The sequence below is a fragment of the Archocentrus centrarchus genome, chromosome 2 (assembly GCF_007364275.1).
Source record: "Archocentrus centrarchus isolate MPI-CPG fArcCen1 chromosome 2, fArcCen1, whole genome shotgun sequence".
NCBI classification, from domain to species: Eukaryota; Metazoa; Chordata; class Actinopteri; order Cichliformes; family Cichlidae; genus Archocentrus; species Archocentrus centrarchus.
The window spans coordinates 13,472,385-13,492,745 of NC_044347.1; the positions used below are offsets into that span (position 1 = coordinate 13,472,385).

At 42.0% G+C, this 20,361-nt stretch overlaps 1 protein-coding gene across 1 annotated transcript; it reads left to right on the top strand.

The window, feature by feature from the left end:
* The first annotated feature begins 1,151 nt into the window (after window positions 1-1,151).
* LOC115797731 (leucine-rich repeat-containing protein 3-like) lies at window positions 1,152-2,033 on the top strand. Its single transcript, XM_030754229.1, has one exon. The coding sequence runs from the start codon at window positions 1,152-1,154 to the stop codon at window positions 1,938-1,940; it is 789 nt and encodes a 262-aa protein (XP_030610089.1). The 3' UTR covers window positions 1,941-2,033.
* The last annotated feature ends 18,328 nt before the right edge of the window (window positions 2,034-20,361 follow it).

Genomic DNA, 20,361 nt, shown 5'->3' on the forward strand with positions numbered 1-20,361 from the left:
AAAAAGAAGATAGATGCTTTAAATGCCATTTAAACGCAGTTAACTGACAATTAGTTTGAACTTATGAGAGCTTATCTCCAAATCATTCCCCAATAATTACATTTATATTTGCAATATCCTTTCTCATTTCCTGCATTCTTATCTCTGACACACCTCTGTTAATATTCCTGTAATTTCCAAATTGTGCCACAGTTTCTGAGACATTTAGCTTATCGGTTTGGACATCATTCAGAAACCACTGCACAGCAGCTTGTTTGAGACTCGGCATCTTGATCAAAAAGCTGCTTATCACTCGGTCTTGTCACCCGCCTGAATGCAGCGCATCCTGTAGAGGTTTTAATTTGCATCCTGACCTTCGCTGCTCCCACATGCATCACTGCTAACCTTATAGACTACAGGCAGTTTCTTTTTTTTAATCACAAATCACTGTTTTCAAAGTTCATCTGCTGCATATTGATGAGCTCACACCTTGTTTAATGGCTTGTCGTTTTCTCACGGGGACAAATTTTGAGTTGAGGGACCCATGCTATAGAAAACGTGGTATTATTATGATAATCTTGAACTTTATTAGCTTCCCCCTCCAAGAAGGAAGGAGTCAAAAAAGGAGGGGAGGAAATTGTTCCTGGAAAGAGGCTGTGAAGATGAGTGAAAGCGAAGGCATTCAGGAAAGATGTTTCTTCCTTTTCACTGTTTGATTCTTCATCATTTTGTCTCACAGGTTTTCTCCAGTCAGTGGAGAAGACGTGCCCTCCACACCCTGGACTGGATTTCCCCTCATTGGGTTACATCATCCACGCCTCACTGTGATATCTCATCTAGCACTCATGCAAACGTTCAAAAATGTGCCCTCTTTTGAGATGGAGCCAGGATCGGTCGTCCGTAAAGAAAGAATGAAACTTTAACCCCATCGTTTATTTGAATGCCAGCTGGGCAGCATCTGCCACAATGCAAGGTCACCTGGCAAGGCCAATGGAGATTCTTTGTGACCTTTGAGTAGTTCTGCTGTTACCTGTTTGCTATTGCAGCAAAAGAAAAAATAATTGCCTTTCTCTGTTTATAAGGGATCTTTCACCAAGTCCTGGATTGTATTTCATGCCTTTAAAGCAGCACACCTTCACCAGCAGCACTGATTTCAGTCCCAACGTGGGCTAATGGGGGCCTCTCAGAGCTGCAGGTCAGCCATAAAACCTTCTTTTAGTTCTCTTTTCTTTGTGGGAACACTTCTTCTCTTCTCTTTGATAATGACCGTCACTGCCTGCCCTAAGGTCTGTCACTGCACGGAGAGGAACGGCATGGTGGTGCAGTGCACGTCACGCAACCTGGAGAACATCCCGCCGAATTTACCCAAGGACACCGTGGTTCTCCTGCTCTCAACAAACCGGATCAGACACATCCCAAAGGGAGCCTTCACTGACCTCCACCGCCTCAGGCAGCTGGACCTATCCCACAATGCCTTGGAAATCGTGGAGGTTGGTGCCTTTCAAGGGGTTTCTGAAGCCCTGCGGACCTTGGACCTTTCAAACAACCACCTGAGCAGCCTCCCCAGGGACACCTTCACCAAGCTGCACGCTCGAATCCGCCTCTCCCACAATCCCTGGCACTGTGAGTGCTCTTTGCAGGAGGTGCTGAGGGAGCTAAGGCTCGACCCTGAGACGGTGAACGAGGTCAGCTGCTTCACATCGGTGCAGGAGGAGTATGTGGGACAGCCAGTGATCCAGGTCCTGGACTCGGGGATCAATTTTTGCAACTTCCACCACAAGACGACGGATGTAGCCATGTTTGTAGCCATGTTCTGCTGGTTCTCCATGGTGACAGCTTACATCATTTACTACATCAAACACAACCAGGAGGATGCCAGAAGGCACATGGAGTACCTTAAATCCCTGCCCAGCACCTCCCACATGAGCAAGGACTATGACACAGTGAGCAGCGTCTTTTAAGACCAACCTGTACCAATGACGGTGGATCAAAGCATGCCAATGAATGCAACTGAACCAATGAATATGTTTACAGCATATGAGGAATATTGAGATGTGATGGCCATGCAGGCACAAAGATTGAGGTGCCGTTTACACGAGACCGTTTTCATTTTGAAACGGTGTCGTTTTGATGCGTTTCGGCCTTGCGTTTACACGACAACGGTGTCGTTTTGATGCGTTTCGGCCTTCTGTTTACACGACAACAGAGTGAAAACGATGTGTTTCAGAAACGGGGTCCAGAGTGGAGCGTTTCAGAAACGCACCGGCTTGCGTTTTCGTGTAAACACTTGAAACCGGGGTGATTTGAAAACGCTCGACTCGCACATGCGCACTATGGTTGCGACGGCCAGTTTTTCGCGCACGCGCAAACTGATAAACAGCACTCGCGGATTCACGAGTGCTTCTTATGCTTTTCCTGTGTTTTTACCGTTTTGTAATTCAGCGTTGTGTGCAGCAGCGATCCAACCTCATCATCTGTCCACACAAAACCTCTCACATTGGCCGTTTTGTAAGTAATGAACAATTTGCCGCACTACCTACTGTCACTCCACGCATGCGCGTCTTGCGTAAACAAACTGCAAAGAGAAAACCAACGCCAACTTGTGGCCTGGCATGGGAACTACATCGTTTTCATCGTTTCACATGTCCTCGTGTAAACGCGGATCGTTTCTGAAACGCCATCGTGTAAACGAAAGGCTGAAACACATCAAAACGACACCGTTTCCAGTGAAAACGGCTTCGTGTAAACGGCACCTAAAAGGGCAGGTTTGAACAGATTACAATGTTGTAAAATACTGCTGTCATCATTAAGTGCAAGCTTTGAAAGTTAAAACTCAGTTACAAAAAAAAGAAGGTTTCACTTCTGCAATGGCAGATCTTTATATCTCACTCAAATCAAATGTATAATGCACAAAAGCGCCTCTAAAGTTTGCAGAAACAGTTTGCATATCACACCTAGTTATAGAACTTCAGCAACCAGCCGAGGAGAACCTGAGAGCCACTTGAGTGTGAATCAGAAATGAGCTCCCTGACAAACAATCCCCACAGCTTCACAGAGAAATATCCGAGTCTTAATTAGTTTAATGCATTTCAAAAAAAAAAAAAGAAAGAAAAGGAGGACCTTTGGGGGCAACAGCAGAGAAACGAGATGTATTAGCTGTTAAACGAATGTATGTTTCCTCCTAACGATAAGATGTTGTATGCTTAATGATCCATAAAAGAAACAAGTTTTGCAGGGGGGCATTTGATAGCTGTGAGAACCCCCTGTGACACCCCTACACTGTCAATTTAAGGTGGCATGGTGGCCCAGAATTAAATTTCACACTTGAATGCTTGTTTTGCTTCAAAAGATGTTTGTTACATTTGAGAAAGAAATACAATAAATTCCTGTCACAGAAAAAGTTCAGTTTGATAGATTAGATATTGAACTGATTTAGTTTTTTCTCAATTTTTTGTTTAAATAAACTGCACACACACACACACACACACACACACACACACACACACACACACACACACACACGAAACATTTCATCAAGTTTCAGTTACTTTTTTGACATTCTGAAGTTGACAAAACAGACAGAAATCTGTACACAGTGAATGCAGATCTGTTATGCTCATTTTCAGCCCCTTAATTGTTATTCTTGGACTACAATTTACAGTTCAAAATCATCCCTATGTATCTTTATGGGACTCCTCAATTCAGCTAATGTCTTAGCTCCTCCCCCTTTCTGAAAGTTTCCTTTTGATTGGCTGCCCGTGGCAAACAGTATATTTAAACAGTAAGAAAAATTAGGTAAAAATCCAGACTCACGTGTCTGAGATGATCATATAGGGAGATCGGCTCTCTGTGACATCATATAGAGCCACAAGTAGAAAAAAACTGTCTAAAACTTGGTGTTTTGAACAGTTTGAAATCTGAGCTTTTTGCACGCAGGGATTACTTGTATGTATTCTGACTTCTTAACTTGAAAATGTGTCCATGTTTAATATGAGCAAGTCCAACAGTGTGTGTGTAGATAGATAGATAGATAGATAGATAGATAGATAGATAGATAGATAGATGACAGGACATTAATTTATTTAAGCAAATTGGACATCAACATGATATGTAATCTGTTGTCAACATGTAGAATTAATGAATTAGTACTACTTTTATTTCATGGTGGGTTCAATGCAGCAGTTTCAGTCAGATCAGTCTCTGCCTGTTGTGCCTGACACCTGAAAGCAGTTTAACCAAAGTGGAGCCCACTCACAGGGTTTTATAATTCAAGCTTCCATCTTGGTGGCTGCTGAATTCACACCAATTACAACCAGTTAACCTTTTAGCACTTGCAGGAGAAGAAGAGGCAACAAACTGTGAAAAAAAAACAACCTGAAATCAGACCTGGAGTTTTTGTTTATTTTGTGCAATAATTTAATTTGCGTCACACAAATGACACACGTTGTTTTTCCTTATGGAATTCTTTTACTTCAGGTAAACATAAAACTGTATTTTTTGTGCACAATGGAAAATAGTTGGATGGAAATCAGCTGTTACTCTAATGGGATCTGAAAAGATGGACATAGTTACTGTGACATCACCCATTGTGTGTGTCTGTGATGGTCTTTTTTTTTTTTTCTTCTCCTTTAAACAAGAAGTGACAAGCAAGGGGTGGAGCTAATTGAGAGACACTGCACACTGACAGGGTAGCAACTTGTTGGTAATCACAACCGAAAGTTGTTTCAAGTTTCAAGGCAGTTGCTGAAAGCTCTCCCACAATCTGCTTTTACAATCTGCAGCCATAACACATTCCTCACAGTGAGATCCTGTTATCTATTGGTACAGATTTTATGATGAAAAATACCCCCAGCTCCAAATATGGAAGCCATATATCTTCAGCTGCACAGATCTGGATGAAGCTGAATATTAATAAGTGTCTTGTAACCTTAAAATAGTTTCATCCCACTAACGGCTCAAGTTCATAAATTTAACAAGCCATTGTGGAAGGCATTTCAGTATCCATTTATATCCATTTGTATAATCCTTTAAACTATATTTGATTCGTATTGTGCAAATGTCTTGAGCCACCCCTCATTTCTTTATATGTTGCTCGGAAAATGGGAAATATGTGCAGTGATTGACTGAAACATGTACAAACATATATGGAAATACAGCATATGAAACAAAAACTGAGGTTGTACAATTCTAACGAGCTTGAAAGTCAATATTTGGTGTGACCACCTTTATTCTTCAGCACAGTCTGAACTCTCTGAGGCAGCTTTCTTCTCATTTCTTTAAGCAGTCTTCAGGAATAGTTCTCCAGGCTTCTTGAAGGACATTCAAAGCTCTTCTTTGGATGTTTCTGCCTTTTGTGTGTTTGGGATCATTGTCCTGCTGAAAAATGAAGCTGTTCCCATTCAGATTTTTTTCCAGATGATATTTCATGGTGGATCAAAATCTATCTGATGGTACTTTTTTTGTCTGGATTTTCAGTCCAGCTTGTGAGTAATGTGGAATACCTCAGTCTTTTCTCCCTGTTTCCCTTCATTAAGAATGGCTTCTTGACAGCCACCCTTCCACTGAGACCATTTCTGATGAGGCTTCAGTGAACAGTAGATGGATCAGCTGAAGGTCCAGATGCATCTCTCAGGTCCTGTGTCAGGTCTTTGCTGGATCTTTTATCCTCTTTCTTAAGGAAAGTCCCTAAATATGTCTGTGTAGATTCTCAGTCATCCAGGTCATAGTAGTCTCTGGAGCTTGAAAAAGGCGACTGGACTTCTTTTTGTTTCTTGAAGACGTTTCACCTCTCATCCGAAAGGCTTCTTCAGTTCTCAACCAAATGGTGGAGAGACCCAGGTATTTAAACCCCTGTGGGCGTAGTCCCCTGGAGGTGGTTATGACCCTCTATTGATCATGTGCGTGAACACATGTGCCCAGGTGTGAAGGGGGCGTGGGTCATATTTAATCAGTGGTTTCAGTTGAAACCAATTTAGGACTCCGCTCCATTGTTTCCTGTGGCCTATTGAGGTCACTGGAACAAAGGTGTGAATGGGGGTTGAGACGTCTGGGAAGGGAGCTCAGGACAGCACTGTAAGCGGGGGAAAGTTGGTGACGTAATCCACCTCCTCTGTTCAATGATGGTTGTTCACAGTGGACATAGATGGCTTCTTTCACTCCTCTTTCAAACCATCTGTTTTCCCTGTCCAAAATGTGAACATTGGCATCCTCAAAAGAGTGCCCTTTTTCCTTCAGATGCAGATGTACTGCTGAATCTTGTCCTGTCGAGGTGGCTCTTCTATGTTGTGCCATTCGTTTGTGAAGAGGCTGTTTGGTTTCACCAATGTAGAGGTCCGAGCACTCTTCACTGCACTGAACAGCATACACTACATCGCTGATCTTGTGTTTGGCGGGTTTGTCCTTGGGATGAACCAGTTTTTGTCTTAGGGTGTGACTTGGTTTGAAGTATACTGTGCCATGGGCTCCCCAGTGTCTCCCATTGTAGCCAACCTTTACATGGAGGAAGTGGAAAGTAAAGCTCTTGGTTCTTTCAAAGGGATGGCACCTAGCCACTGGTACAGATATGTAGATGACACCTGGGTCAAAATCAAAACCCAAGAAGTAGAAGCCTTCACTCGTCACATTAACTCAGTGGATAAATACATACGTTTTACCAGGGAGGACACCAGAGATAACAAGTTACCATTCCTGGACTGTGCGGTGCTTATCGAGGAAGATGGAAGCCTCAACATTGAAGTTTACCGGAAGCCCACACACACAGACCAGTATCTCCTCTTTGACTCCCACCACCCTCTGGAACACAAACTTGGGGTGATCAGGACCCTACAACACCGTGCGGAAAGTGTTCCCTCTAAGGCAGAAGGGAAGCATAAGGAACACACACACATTGAGAAAGCCCTCAAAACATGCGGTTACCCCAACTGGGCCTTCATCAAATCAGCTAAGATGCACAGGAATGAAGGCCAAACACAAACTACAGAGAATAGGAAGGACAAGAGGAACAACATTGTCATCCCATATGTGTCAGGCTTGTCAGAGAAACTCAGAAGAATTTTCTCCAAGCATGACATCTCAGTATACTTCAAACCAAGTCACACCCTAAGACAAATACTGGTTCATCCCAAGGACAAACCCGCCAAACACAAGATCAGCGATGTAGTGTATGCTGTTCAGTGCAGTGAAGAGTGCTCGGACCTCTACATTGGTGAAACCAAACAGCCTCTTCACAAACGAATGGCACAACATAGAAGAGCCACTTCGACAGGACAAGATTCAGCAGTACATCTGCATCTGAAGGAAAAAGGGCACTCTTTTGAGGATGCCAATGTCCACATTTTGGACAGGGAAAACAGATGGTTTGAAAGAGGAGTGAAAGAAGCCATCTATGTCCACTGTGAACAACCATCATTGAACAGAGGAGGTGGATTACGTCACCAACTTTCCCCCGCTTACAGTGCTGTCCTGAGCTCCCTTCCCAGACGTCTCAACCCCCATTCACACCTTTGTTCCAGTGACCTCAATAGGCCACAGGAAACAATGGAGCGGAGTCCTAAATTGGTTTCAACTGAAACCACTGATTAAATATGACCCACGCCCCCTTCACACCTGGGCACATGTGTTCACTCACATGATCAATAGAGGGTCATAACCACCTCCAGGGGACTACGCCCACAGGGGTTTAAATACCTGGGTCTCTCCACCATTTGGTTGAGAACTGAAGAAGCCTTTCGGATGAGAGGTGAAACGTCTTCAAGAAACAAAAAGAAGTCCAGTCGTCTTTTTCAAGCTCCAGAGAAAGTCCCTAAAGATAAAATTTAAAACTGATTCTTCGCTAAGTTGTCTGTCATGTGTGGACACAACACTGGTTCATCCCTTGAGTTAGGTGTTGAGTTGAGTTGTCAAGCAACAAATATTCCTAAGAAAATGGTCAGGTACAAGGACTGGACTGAAAATGAGTGAAAAGCAGCCAATGCTCAAAGAAGAACTTTGAAAGACCTCCAGAAATCCTGGAGAACTATCGCTCAAGACCCCTTTAAAAAAAACTACAAGAAAGTCTGGCTGCTTGGAAGCAAAATATCAAGAAATGAGGGGTGGCTCATGACTTTTACACAGTACTGTATCTTCCTTCCAGCACATTGCACTTAACATTTTTTGCTTAATGTCTAATGCTGACCTTGTAGTCTCAAAACCTCAACCTATCCCTCCTGTAAAACAGTCAGGATGTTAATTACGGTCCACATTACTTTGTCTTACAAGTCCCGAGGGCTGTAGTGTACATCATAATGAAGCGAATATTATTAATTAGCTGGATACAGCTGAGGTCAGTGTGTCTCTCTAAGTTTAAGTTCAGAGTGGCACTTCATTAGAGTTGTGTAAGCGCTTTAGCAGAATAGGACGAAAAGGAGACAACAGCTTTCTTCAAAACTCGAGGTACACTGGGTAGATTAATAGTCTTCTTTGTTTGTCAAATTCCTAAATCATCGCCCCAGACTGCCAAAAGTCCATAAAATCCCCTCTTTGCTTTCTTTCTGCTGTTTCCTCTTTACCAGGACTCGTAAATTTGGGGGTTTTCTCTTTATTTTTTGTCTGTTATCGAGAGAATCTACTCCAAGCCTCCTGTGAAAATAGAGCCAAACTGAAATACGAAGCCCTTTCTCTGCACTGACAACAAGACTATTTAAAAAGCACCCCTGTCACATTTTCATTTCTTTGACATTATATTTTGCACACTAATTTTAGCTGTTTTTAAGCAGGTTTTTGGAAGGAAAACACTGGACAATGAAGGGTGCCTGTGCCTATTCTCTCTGATGGCTTACAAATGCTGGAGTTCATATAAACATGCAACCTTATTTTAAACATGCAAGTTTAAACTAAGGAGGTAAATTTAAGACTCCATGAGCCAAAAGAGCAAACAAAGGGAGTGAATAGAGTCCCTGTAAAGCTTTGCAATTGTTTGCCCAGTTTGTACCATTAATGCAGTATAGCTGGAAAAGCAAGGTCAGATGGCTATGTAAAGAATGATGTGGTTGCATGACTGGATTCCCAGGGTGCTAAAGAATTGAGTTCTGAAGCAACAACCCAAATGTGATCAATTAAAAAATGTCAGATTTTTAAATGTGAAGGGATTTTGAGGGGAAATGAATAATGAAACTTTTAAATCAGACAGTGACCATGAAAATAAAAACCAAACACACTCACTGTACTTTCAAATGTTAACAAGCTGAAAAAGGACACATACTGACCAGGAGCGATGCTGTTTTATTATTTTCACAAGCATGAAACACTCCCTTCACTGTAGATACAGTCCTGTGAGAAAAAATAAAGTGTTCACAGCTCTCTGAAGGTCCTACCACAGCATTTCAAACAGGTTGAGGTCTGGACTTGCCCAGGACCTGTGGCTGCAAAACAATCCCAAATCATCACCCCTCCACCACCGTGCTGACAGCTGCTGTGAGGTGTTTGTGCTGTGTTTGGCTTTGTGCATTATGGCCAAACATTTCCACTTTGTCATGATGGGGTATGGGTCATGGAGGCAGGGTCCAAAAGTTGTACTCGTGGGCAGGTTTAAATATCAAAAGCAAGCCTTTATCAGCACGTGTAAAGACCTAAAACAACACAAAAACCACAAAGACAGAAACCCCAAACCAGCGTAAGAGTCAACAGAAGAAAAAACAGGTGATCTCACAAAGACAGCAGGGTGAAACAGGGCTATATATCCTGAGAGGATAGACTGAACACAGACACACAAGTGAGGGTAAAATGACAAGGGCAGGAATCAAGTCACATGAGAAAACTAACCTTCAGAGTAAAACAGGAAGTAACCAAACACAAATAACTAAAACTGAGACAGGAAATCTGACGTTAAACTTGATGATGAAAACAAGCAAACACATGAAGGAGAAGAAACTAGAACAGGGGTGGGCAACTTCAGGCCTCGAGGTCCGGTGTCCTGCAGGTTTTAGATGTGTCTCTGCTTCAACACACCTGAGTCAAATATAGAAGTCTGGAGAACTTGACTGCATATTGAGGAGGTAATTCAGCCATTTGATTCAGGTGTGTTGGATCAAGGACACATCTAAAACCTGCAGGACACCGGCCCTCGAGGCCTGGAATTGCCCACCCCTGAACTAGAAGCACAACCAAACCAACCAATCTAACAAGTCTAACCAAAACACAGCCACGACAAGCCGGGACCAGGACAGCAAGTTTGTGTGAGACAAGGTAGAACATGTCGCTAATGGCTAGAAGTACCTTAAAAACGAAACACTCGCATACTATGCAAGGTAAAGGTCTGCAGCGACCATGTGAAAGCAAAACGTTTAATTTGAATGCAACTATCCCAACTCCCTCACTAAGCATGTACAATAACCATAAATAGAAGCTCAGGCTTGTTTTTATGGGCCAATGGGATGCTCATTGCACACTAGTGTTCTCTGGTTTTCTGCCGCAAGGCCTTTCCTGAAAAAAGATGTGATCTGGATGGGAGCATGTGTTGCTCTGAAACCTCTGCATACCTTTCAGCATTGATGGTGCCTTTCCAGATGTGCAAGATTCCAATTCCATAGGCGCTAACACACCTCCATGCCATCAGAGATGCAGGCTTTTGAAATGAGCAAGTGTTCCTGAGCCCATGCAGTGGTTTCCATGACCAAATTATGCCTGTTTGTAATGAAAATATTCTCATCTGTCATCTGGTTTCTGTACATTTACTTAGTAAATGTGGTCTGAAAAATGCACATCTGTATTAACTGGTTTGTTTCATTGAGGCACAGAATGAAACCACTCACAGTTTGTTTGTTTCATGAAACAGCACCGTGTGACCATTGCGTGAAACCTTGTTGTGCTAATGAAAAAATTGTGTTTATTTTGGCTAGCAGGAACAAAAAAATCTAGAGGATGACGTGCTGAGCGAGCTCTGAATCAGTTTAGCTAATCCCCCTCCAGAGGAACCAGCTTGATTGCTGGTCACACCTGAGTGAGCATTCAGACTCAGTCTGCTGTTGTTATTTCTCAATGTGAAGCTGGAAAAATTTTGTTTACGATGTTTTAAGGATTGCTCAGATGGTGAGATCCCAATTAATGAGTGTGTGTGATAGGCAAATGCATCTCTCAGGTCCTGTGTCAGGTATTTTCTTAAAAGCTTGACTTTCAGATACTGTTCATCTGCTGCAGATTTTAGTTTGTAGTTTGTAAGTTCTTTTTAGGCCTGACCCTTTCTTTTGTCCTCCACTTGTGCATTTTTTTTTTTCAGATTTATTAAGGACACACTGCACACCATGCTGGGATATGCCAAGTTTTCAGCTAATATCTCTTGTTGGTGCAAAAATACAATTTTATGCCTGTCAGACTGTGTTATCTTTGGCATTTTTCATCAGTTTAACTAAAGAAATTAGAACTAATGGTGTGCTTTTGTGACAGGCTGCTAGTAAGAAAGTGTCTAAAGGTACAATGTAAAACTGGTTCTTTGCTAAATTGTCTGTTATGTGTAGATACAACACTGGTTTATCCCTTGAGTTAGCAGCATTTTGTTTTTTGTTTTTTGTTTTTTTGTTTTTTGCTTGAATGATTTGTAGGTCAGAGTTAAGTGGCTTAACAAACAAACAAACAAACAAACAAATGAAAATGAGTGAAAAAAGAACTTTGAAAGACCTTCAGAAAGAACTGTTGGAGAGCTGTTGCTTTAAAAATTGGCTGCTTGGAAGCAAGAAATAAGCAGTGGCTCAAGACTTTTGAACAGCAGTGTACATCATGCTGACTAATAATCATGGGTATATATATAAAACAGAAAATGGCCTTGCTAAGAGGAGAAAACGAAATTTAATTCTTCCTCAGAGAGCAGTTTAGCTTGTGCTACCAGCCAGACTGACTGAAAGTAATGACACAAGCAACAAAGTTGTACTTAGTTTATGTATTCAGCAATTTCTTTTGAAACTCAGCTCCCCAGTGATGTTACTCTATCCCACAACTTTGGAGGAACGATGCATCAAACAAAAAGCATAACATCATATTGTTCATTCACCGCAAGTAAAATAAAAATTGAGTACTGTACAAACACATTTTGATGGGCAGCCCGAGGGCGCCTCAGTACAAACTCCTCGTCATTCTCTGTCTCTTCTGCAGATGGTTGAACCTTGAACAGTGATCCGTGAAGGTGCAGCGTCACGCATCAGCTCTGACCGATAAAGGTGAAGGCTGTGCATGAGTATCTGTGTGTCTGCACGCGCCCGTGTGTAAATGAGCTATTTAAAAAGTCAGTGTGACCGAGAGGCATTTATATTTTGATGGATTGAGAGTCAGACTGGATCAAAGAGAAGTTTTTCAAACTAATATAAGGTGGGAGAGAGAAGAATGCATTGCTTTCTTCTGTGGACAGTTACAGGAACTGTCCACTGGACTATTTGGTTGTTATGATACTAAATCAAACACTTTTCCCAGCTAGAGCACGACTGCTTCTTTACAGGTAACTCCAACAATCAACCACAAAGGGAGCTGAACCCACAATCTTCAGAAGTCAGACACCTTATCTATTAGGCCACATGGTCTCTAAGCCGATGGTATCAGTACAGCCTGAGGGCTAATGACCTGAAGAAACTGGAGCATCCAGGTAAATTTGAGACATCAGGCATGATTAATCTTCAATGCAGAATTCTAGCTGTAAGATGTCTGAGGGGTTTCCTGCATGCACAGCCTGTTTCAGGTCACCTCACAACATCTCAGTGGGATTAAGATCTGGGCTTCGACTTGGCCATCCTTGGTGGATGTTCTGGTACGCTTTGGGTCATTGTCATGCTGCAGGGTCCAGTTCTGCTTCAGCTTTAATTTTTTTTTTTTTTTAACAGATGTTCTCACATGTTCCTCAAGCACCCTCTGATACACAGTAGAATTCATGGTGGATTTTATGGTGGTGAGCTGGCCAAACCGTGACACTTTCACCCCTGTGCTGCACAGTTGGTTTGAGGGTCTTTCCTGGAATATTTGCTTTACGCCAAACACGTTGACAGTTCTGGTGTCCAGATAATTCGATTTTATAACATTATTCCAGAGGTCCCAGTCTTTGTCCATGTTCTCTCTGGCAAATTTCAGTTGCACGCCTGAGTTAAACTTGATTGCAGAGGCGTGCACTTTCACATCAACAGTAGCAGGAGCCTGCTGTGGGCCCCGTTATGACACTTTAGGGGTTTTGGAGACTACTTTTAGTCTCTTGCGGTCCGATCTCAGGGTGAACTTGCTTTAATGGTCAGACCCGGATATGTTGGCAGTTGTTTTGAATGTCCTCCACTTGTAAACTATTTTTCAGACACTTCAGTGGCTGATTTCAAATTCTTCTGAGATCTTTTTAAATTCCTTACTGGACTCATGAGCTGCTACAGTTTTCTTTCTGAAAGACAGCTCTTTTAATCTCTCTGTGGTAACAGTGACAGTCAGGAGCACACCAAACTAAATGTGTGAGGTTTAAATAACTCAGGCCTCCTTCAAAATGTTGAGCAACAATATTCTGATCATGTGTGCCTGATCCCATGTGTGATTTTAGCCATTTTAAGTGGGAATAAATATGAGGGTGTCCTAATTTACTCCCCATCAGAAATTGCATTTTTTTTTAAGAATTTAATTTTTCAGAACATTTTAAAAAGTCTCTTCTTCAGTTGTAATTGTTCAGTTATATTACTTGAATCTTAAATATCCATATGTCCAAATATGTTTAAAAAATGTTGCTCAGCCTCCCAGCAGCATTCATTTTTGTTCATGTTTCTGAAGATGGACAACAGTGGATGCAAATACCCACGCGCACAACGGTACATGGATGGAGACACAAACAATATGCTGCAGCGAATACAAACTCCTGTTGTCGGGCTATTCATGGAGCACATAATGTCTCATGGTGATGTCTGTTCTTCCATACTGCACAGGACGTGCATGCTAATGAGAGGAGTGTTAAAGTAAGGATGCATCCTCCACGTCAGATTAATGACATCTTTGTTTCCCTGTCCATTCAGAACGCGTATCCTGAGCACATTTCAGTGTTTTTAATTAGGTAGGCAGGCAATTAAGGAGCAGAAAGGAGACAAAAAACATTCACACTGCAACAAAAAAGTTGAGACAAAGCAGATGTAGCGTTTGGATGTTTGGATCTTGAGTGGAGGAGAGAACGGGAGGAAAGTAATTTATTGTTATTGTGTTGCACAAACACGCTCAGTTCAGGATGAACGCTGAAAGATATGAAACAGTGGAAATGTGTTTGTGTGAGGAGAGAGAGCGATGAGGCAGGGTCAGATTAAAAAAAAAAAGAAAGGAAGAAAACTGAATGAATTTTAACTTCTTAAGCTTTCAAATCTGTGACTGCGTGCCTGAGTGGTACACTCATAGATTTAGTGGAAGAGATGTGTTTTTACCAGGAGCTACAGCCTCAAAGACGGCCCAGTGGCCAAACAATAAGACTCTAGCCTTCAAAATCAAGGTTTGAGGGATCAGGTCCCATTTGGGGATGGGATCTTTCTTCTATTTTCATGTAATCATACCTCACAAGCCCTCAGGCTAAGCTCACTAATTCCAACAGCTTCCCCAGGCATGTTCAGTGACACACAAAAATTAGTTGACTGGTTAGAAATTTGTGGACTGTGCGAAGATTTTTCTTCAGAAATGTAACTACAGGTATTAAGATGCTTCCAGCATAACTCAAAGTCTATTAAGGCTTTGAGCCTCCATGTTAAACTGTGACTCTGTGAAATACTTGGCAGACATTACTCTGCAGAAATGAATTTCAGAAAAAATTAATACGTTCATAAATAAAGCATTAATTAATCAGGCTCATAAATAAATAAATTCTTAATTCAACTGCTCAGTAATGTAAATATCTAATCAGCCAGTCACATGGCAGCCACTGGCATTTAGGTATGCAGACGTGGTCAAGATGACCTGCTGAAGTTCAAACGGAGCATCAGAATGGGGAAAAGAGGTGATTTGAGTGACTTTGAATGCGGCACGGTTTTTTGGTCTGAGTGTTTCAGAAACTGCTGATCTGCTGGGATTTTCCCAAACAACCTTCTGTAGGGTTTACAGAGGATGGTCTGAAACTTAGAAAATATCCAGTGAGTGGCACAGTAACTCAAACAACTCCTGAGTCAGCTAAGAACAGGAAACTGAGGCTGCAATTCACATGGGATCACCAAAACTAGACAATAGAAGCCTGGAAAAATGTTGCCTGGTCTGATGAGTCTCGATTTCTGCTGCAACATTTGGTGTCAGCAACATGAAAGCGTGGATCCGTCCTGCTTTGTATCAAATGTTCAGTATGCTGGTAGTGGCGGTGTAATGGGTCTGAGGCCTGTTTCCTTGCCACACTTGGGTCTCTTAGTACCAACTGAGCAACATTCAACCACCACAGTTTACCTGAGCATTGTTGGTGACCATGTCCATACCTTTATGACTACAGTGTACCCATCCTCTGAAGGCTGCTTCCAGCAGGATAACACACCAGGTCACAAAGCTCAGATCATCTCAAACTGATTTCTGGAACATATCAATGAGTTCACTGTTCTCAGATGGTCTCCACAGTCACCAAATCTCAATCCAGTAGAGATTCAATTCAATTCCATTCCACTCCATTTTATTTATATAGGACCAAAGACCCTACAGTATGTCAGATCAGATAAGATAACCCCCTATGAACAAGCACTTGGCAACAATGGGAATGAAAAACTTCCTTTTTACAGGAAGAAACTTCAGGCAGGGCCAGGCTCAGGGAGGGGCAGCCATCTGCTGCAACTGGTTGGAGGTGAGGGGAGGGAGACAAGACAAAAGACATCCTGTGGAAGAGAGCCACAGATTAATAATAGCTAATGATTAAATGCAGAGTGGGGGTATAAACATAGAGAGTGAAACACCCTCTATCTCCCTAGGCCTATTGCAGCATAACTAAGGGATGGTTCAGGGTCACCTGATCCAGCCCTAACTATAAGCTTTATCATAAAGGAAAGTTTTAAGCCTAATCTTAAAAATAGAGAGGGTGTCTGTCTCCTGAATCCAAGCTGGGAGCTGGTTCCACAGAAGAGGGGCCTGAAAGCTGAAGGCTCTGCCTCCCATTCTACTCTTAAGTATCCTAGGAACCACAAGTAAGTGCTCTATTGGCGTGAAACGGTACTATGAGGTCTTTAAGATAAGATGGGGCCTGATTATTCAAAACCTTGTAGGTGAGGAGAAGGATTTTGACTTCAGAGGGGCCAATGAAGAGAAGCCAATATAGTAGAACTATATCTAGTCATTGTCAGTACTCTCACTGCAGCATTTTGGATCAACTTAAGGCTTTACAGGGAGTTTTTAGGACCACTTGATAATGAATTACAATAGTCCTGATTATAAGTAATAAATGCAGTTTAACTAGTTCTTCAGCATCACTCTGTGACAGAATGTTTCTAATTTTAGAAATATTCTGTAAATGCAACAAAGCAGTCTTACATATTTGTTTAATATGTGCATTAAAGGACATATCCTGGTCAAAAACGACTCCAAGATTCCTCACAGTGTTCCTTGAAGCCAAGGTAATGCCATCCAGAGTAAGTATCTGGTTTGACACCATGTTTCTAAGATTTGTGGCCATCTTAACCCTTTAATACCGAGCTATCATCACCAGTATGCCCTTTATCAGCCTTTAAAACTGACCGTATTGCCACCGACATATTTGCGGAAGTGCACTTTGCATTACCATAATTAGGCGACACCTTGTGTTATCGGAGAAATCCAAATGGTTTCTGAAAGCTGAGAAATTGTTCTTCAAAGCCAACATGTTTGAAACAATATGGTCAGTGTTTAGAATAGAATAGAATAGAATAGAATAGAATAGAATAGAATAGAATAGAATCCTATGAGAACACAAAATGCCAGAATGAATACATGCACCACCTGTTCTTGGAGAAGCACTTTTTCTAACCCAGATAAAACAGTTTTGTTTTCTCCTCCAGTTTCCTGTTTCATTAAGATTCAGCACAAAGCAGATACAGCTGGAGAGGAGGACTTGGACCCTCAGCAGCCCATTACAACCAGCAGCCAGGGAGGTTATTTATCAGAAGCTGCTACAGCTCTCAAACTGTGGGGAAGCGCACAACAAAGAGCTTTTTTATATCTGTGAAAGGAAAAGTTAAAAACAGCTATATCACAGCCAAGAGTACCTTTGCAGAGTGAAATGTTTCACCCCTTCAGGACTGCTGGATCAACGCTTAATCTTCTCCTTCTCCGCTGCTCCAGGGCCAGAGGATCTTCTTAGAAGGAAATTCATCATTCAGGGGTTTTCCAGCTCCCAGCAGAATGAGATGTGTAAATGTTTAAATGAGTGGACTTTCGCCTGTTTTATACATCTGAGAGTCAGAAAAATATCCAGCATCCTCCTGGTAGGGTAGTTCAGCTATCAGAAGGGAAAGTCTTCAGTGGCCTTAAGCTGAGATAAACTCAAGCAAAAATCAAGACAAAATGGTGAAAAAGAGTTATTGAAGGCCACTCTAAGGATATCTGATACCCACACATCTGTACTGAACACACTAGAAGCTTTAATGGAAACTCCTCTTTGACCGAGGATGTTTATCGAGGTTCTTCAAAGTCAAAGGCATGAACCGCAGATTTTTAACTCATGCATTTTTCCCCTCAGACCTGAAACTAAATAAATAAATGAAGTTATTGCCTTCTCATTGTCTGTCAGAAAGCATTTTTGAAGACTTTTGAATTTTCCCCGAGACCATCAGACTGTGTCCGCATGTATTTCTCCGACGAAAAAAATACACTCAGCCTCAGGCCGGAGCGCATCAGCCCTGAACTTGGCACAATACCAGACCTAAAGCTGAGCAAGCAAAGGACTCCCCGGGGTAATGCTACACAACATAAAATACATTTTGACCCACTCTTAAGTTCAAAGAGATTTGCACAGCAAGAAGCTACAGTGATGAAAGATTACGACACTGAATGAGAAGATGCCATCGAAAAGCTGTAGACACAACAAAAAGCAGGTATCTGTGCAGAAATCTTTAGATTTAACTTACAAATCTTTAAAAAAAAAAAAAGTCCGCGACAATAAACAGATAAAGTCAGGCATGTTTTTTCTGACTTAGTAACGTGCTTAGACTGACGCTTGTTCACCCCAATGATCAAATGTGCACGGGTATCAACATTAAAGTGCTGTTCAGCATCTGGACCTCCTGACTTCACACTGGAGAATGCAGCTTCAAGCCATTTTTCTATTTTCTCACTGGCCCATGACAACAAACTTGCTTTGATTTTTTTTTTTTTAAACCCATTTAACATCTCCTGAAAAACAACTTCTATGACCTTTTAAAGCCATCTGGATCCCTAGTTTGGTGCAACTTAGTGCTGACAAACACAGCAGGTCAGTACTGGATGTAGCTACCATGACATCAACTAACAAAAAGACAGGAGGCCGAACTGGAGGTGGTGGAGCTGAAGATGTTAAGATTTCCACTGCGAGTAACCAGGATGGAGAAGATTAGAAATAAGTACCTTAGAGGGACGGTTGATATATTGGACAAAGGATGTTGAAGATGGAGCTGCTGAGCAGGAGGAAAAGAGGAAGACCACATAGGAGATTCATGGATGTAGTGAAGGAGGACAGGCAGAGGGGTGGTGTGACAGAGGAGAATGCTAGGAGGGGGGAGAGATGGAGGCAGATGATCTGCTGTGGCGGATGTTGTATTCATTGAGACCTGAAACTAGCGACTGAGCCCATCAGGAAGGTGTTTACTGAAGGTTGTCTTCTCATAGACTTCCACTGAGGTTTCCCACATGACATCAAGCACACTTTGCTCAAGCGTTGTCTGACATTTTGGACATGATACAACCCCTGGTTGCTAGGGGAAAAAACATATATTCCCAGACTGTTTGGCAGTGGTTCCTGGAGTTTTCTGGCTCTCGCTCAAAGAACCCTACAGCACATTGTAAAAACAGCATGAGAGATCAGTGGTGCCTCACTCACTTTCCTCCTGGACATCTTTAACAGCTCAAAAAGCTGTCAGTATTGTGGGTGACCCCACCCACCGCTCACAAAACGTCTTCGATGTCCCGCCCTCAGGGAGAAGGTCGTGGAGCCTCTACCACCAGAATAAGAAATAGCTTGATCCACCAGGCTGTCACACTGAAGTCCCTCTCCTCCCACTCCCCACTCTGCCCTTAAAAAGATTGGACTGTAATACACACACACACACACACACACACACACACACACACACACACACACACACACACACACACACACACACACACACACACACACACACACACAAAGGACACTGCTGCTCCTGCTGTGTACACAGAAATATATTCCTGCTGTGCTCTTGTTTCAGTCTCATATTGATGATTCCTAATGTGCACTGTACAAAGACTTATATTATGTATGTAGGATTTTTTTAATTACTCAATATTTTGCATACAGAAAACATCTCAGATGCTTATACATGGTAATAACTGTGCATAGGCTTTGATATAGCTTGTGAAATTCATATTTATACTTCATTCATATTTCATACCTATATCTCATGGTCTTACAGCTCTCTGTTTTATTTTTTGTTTATTTATGATATTTATTTTAGTTGCACAGTGTGGGTCAGGGGGAAATGATACTTCGATCCTGTGTATGGCCTGTACATATCGCAGAACTGACAATAAAGCTGACTTTAAATTGGCTGCAAAGAAGGTGTCGCATCAAAAGCCTCCTACTGATTGCTTGGCTGCTGTGAGTTTGCCTCAGTTACCTGCAGTTTTGCATGTTTTTATTATTATCATTCATGTGAAATTATTGTAGGGTCTTTACCTTACAATACAAAGCGCCTTGAGGCGACTGTTTGTTGTGATTTGGTGCTATATAAATAAAATTGAACTGAATTGAATGTTTGTCTGCAAATGCTCGTTAACTACTAGCCGAGCGGTAGTAAAACTTGAAAAAGTTTTTATACAAAACAGAAATGGAGGTCAATCTAAAAGTTGTGCCTCAGTTGTAAAAAGGTTCAACTTTTGATTATGCCTTACTTATCATTTGCTGTTTTGTTCAGTGTTATCTGAATAAAGAAATGCTTGGGGGAAAAAAAATTACATCATGGCTTTTAGTCAAGAGAACCAGGGTGATGCTAACTTCAGGGTTATACAGAAACATCATCCCTGCAGCCTCTTGTTGGGCATCTAAACAGGTCCTACCAATTAAGTTCTCTGAACTGTGTCAGGTGAATAATGTCACTGACGTTCAGTGGAGGGTCACCTCAGGGACCAATCAGATCTAGCTCCATCCTTGCATTCTGTAAAATGCTTACACTTGTGAGATTATCATTTGTGATCATGGGGTGGGGTTAAATCAACTCTAACCCCATGCCTCTATGGAAGCTTGTTTCTGGCATA

Excerpts from the sequence above, each read along its gene's own strand:
- LOC115797731 (XM_030754229.1), top strand. The coding sequence starts at position 1,152 with ATGGGGGCCTCTCAGAGCTGCAGGTCAGCCATAAAACCTTCTTTTAGT.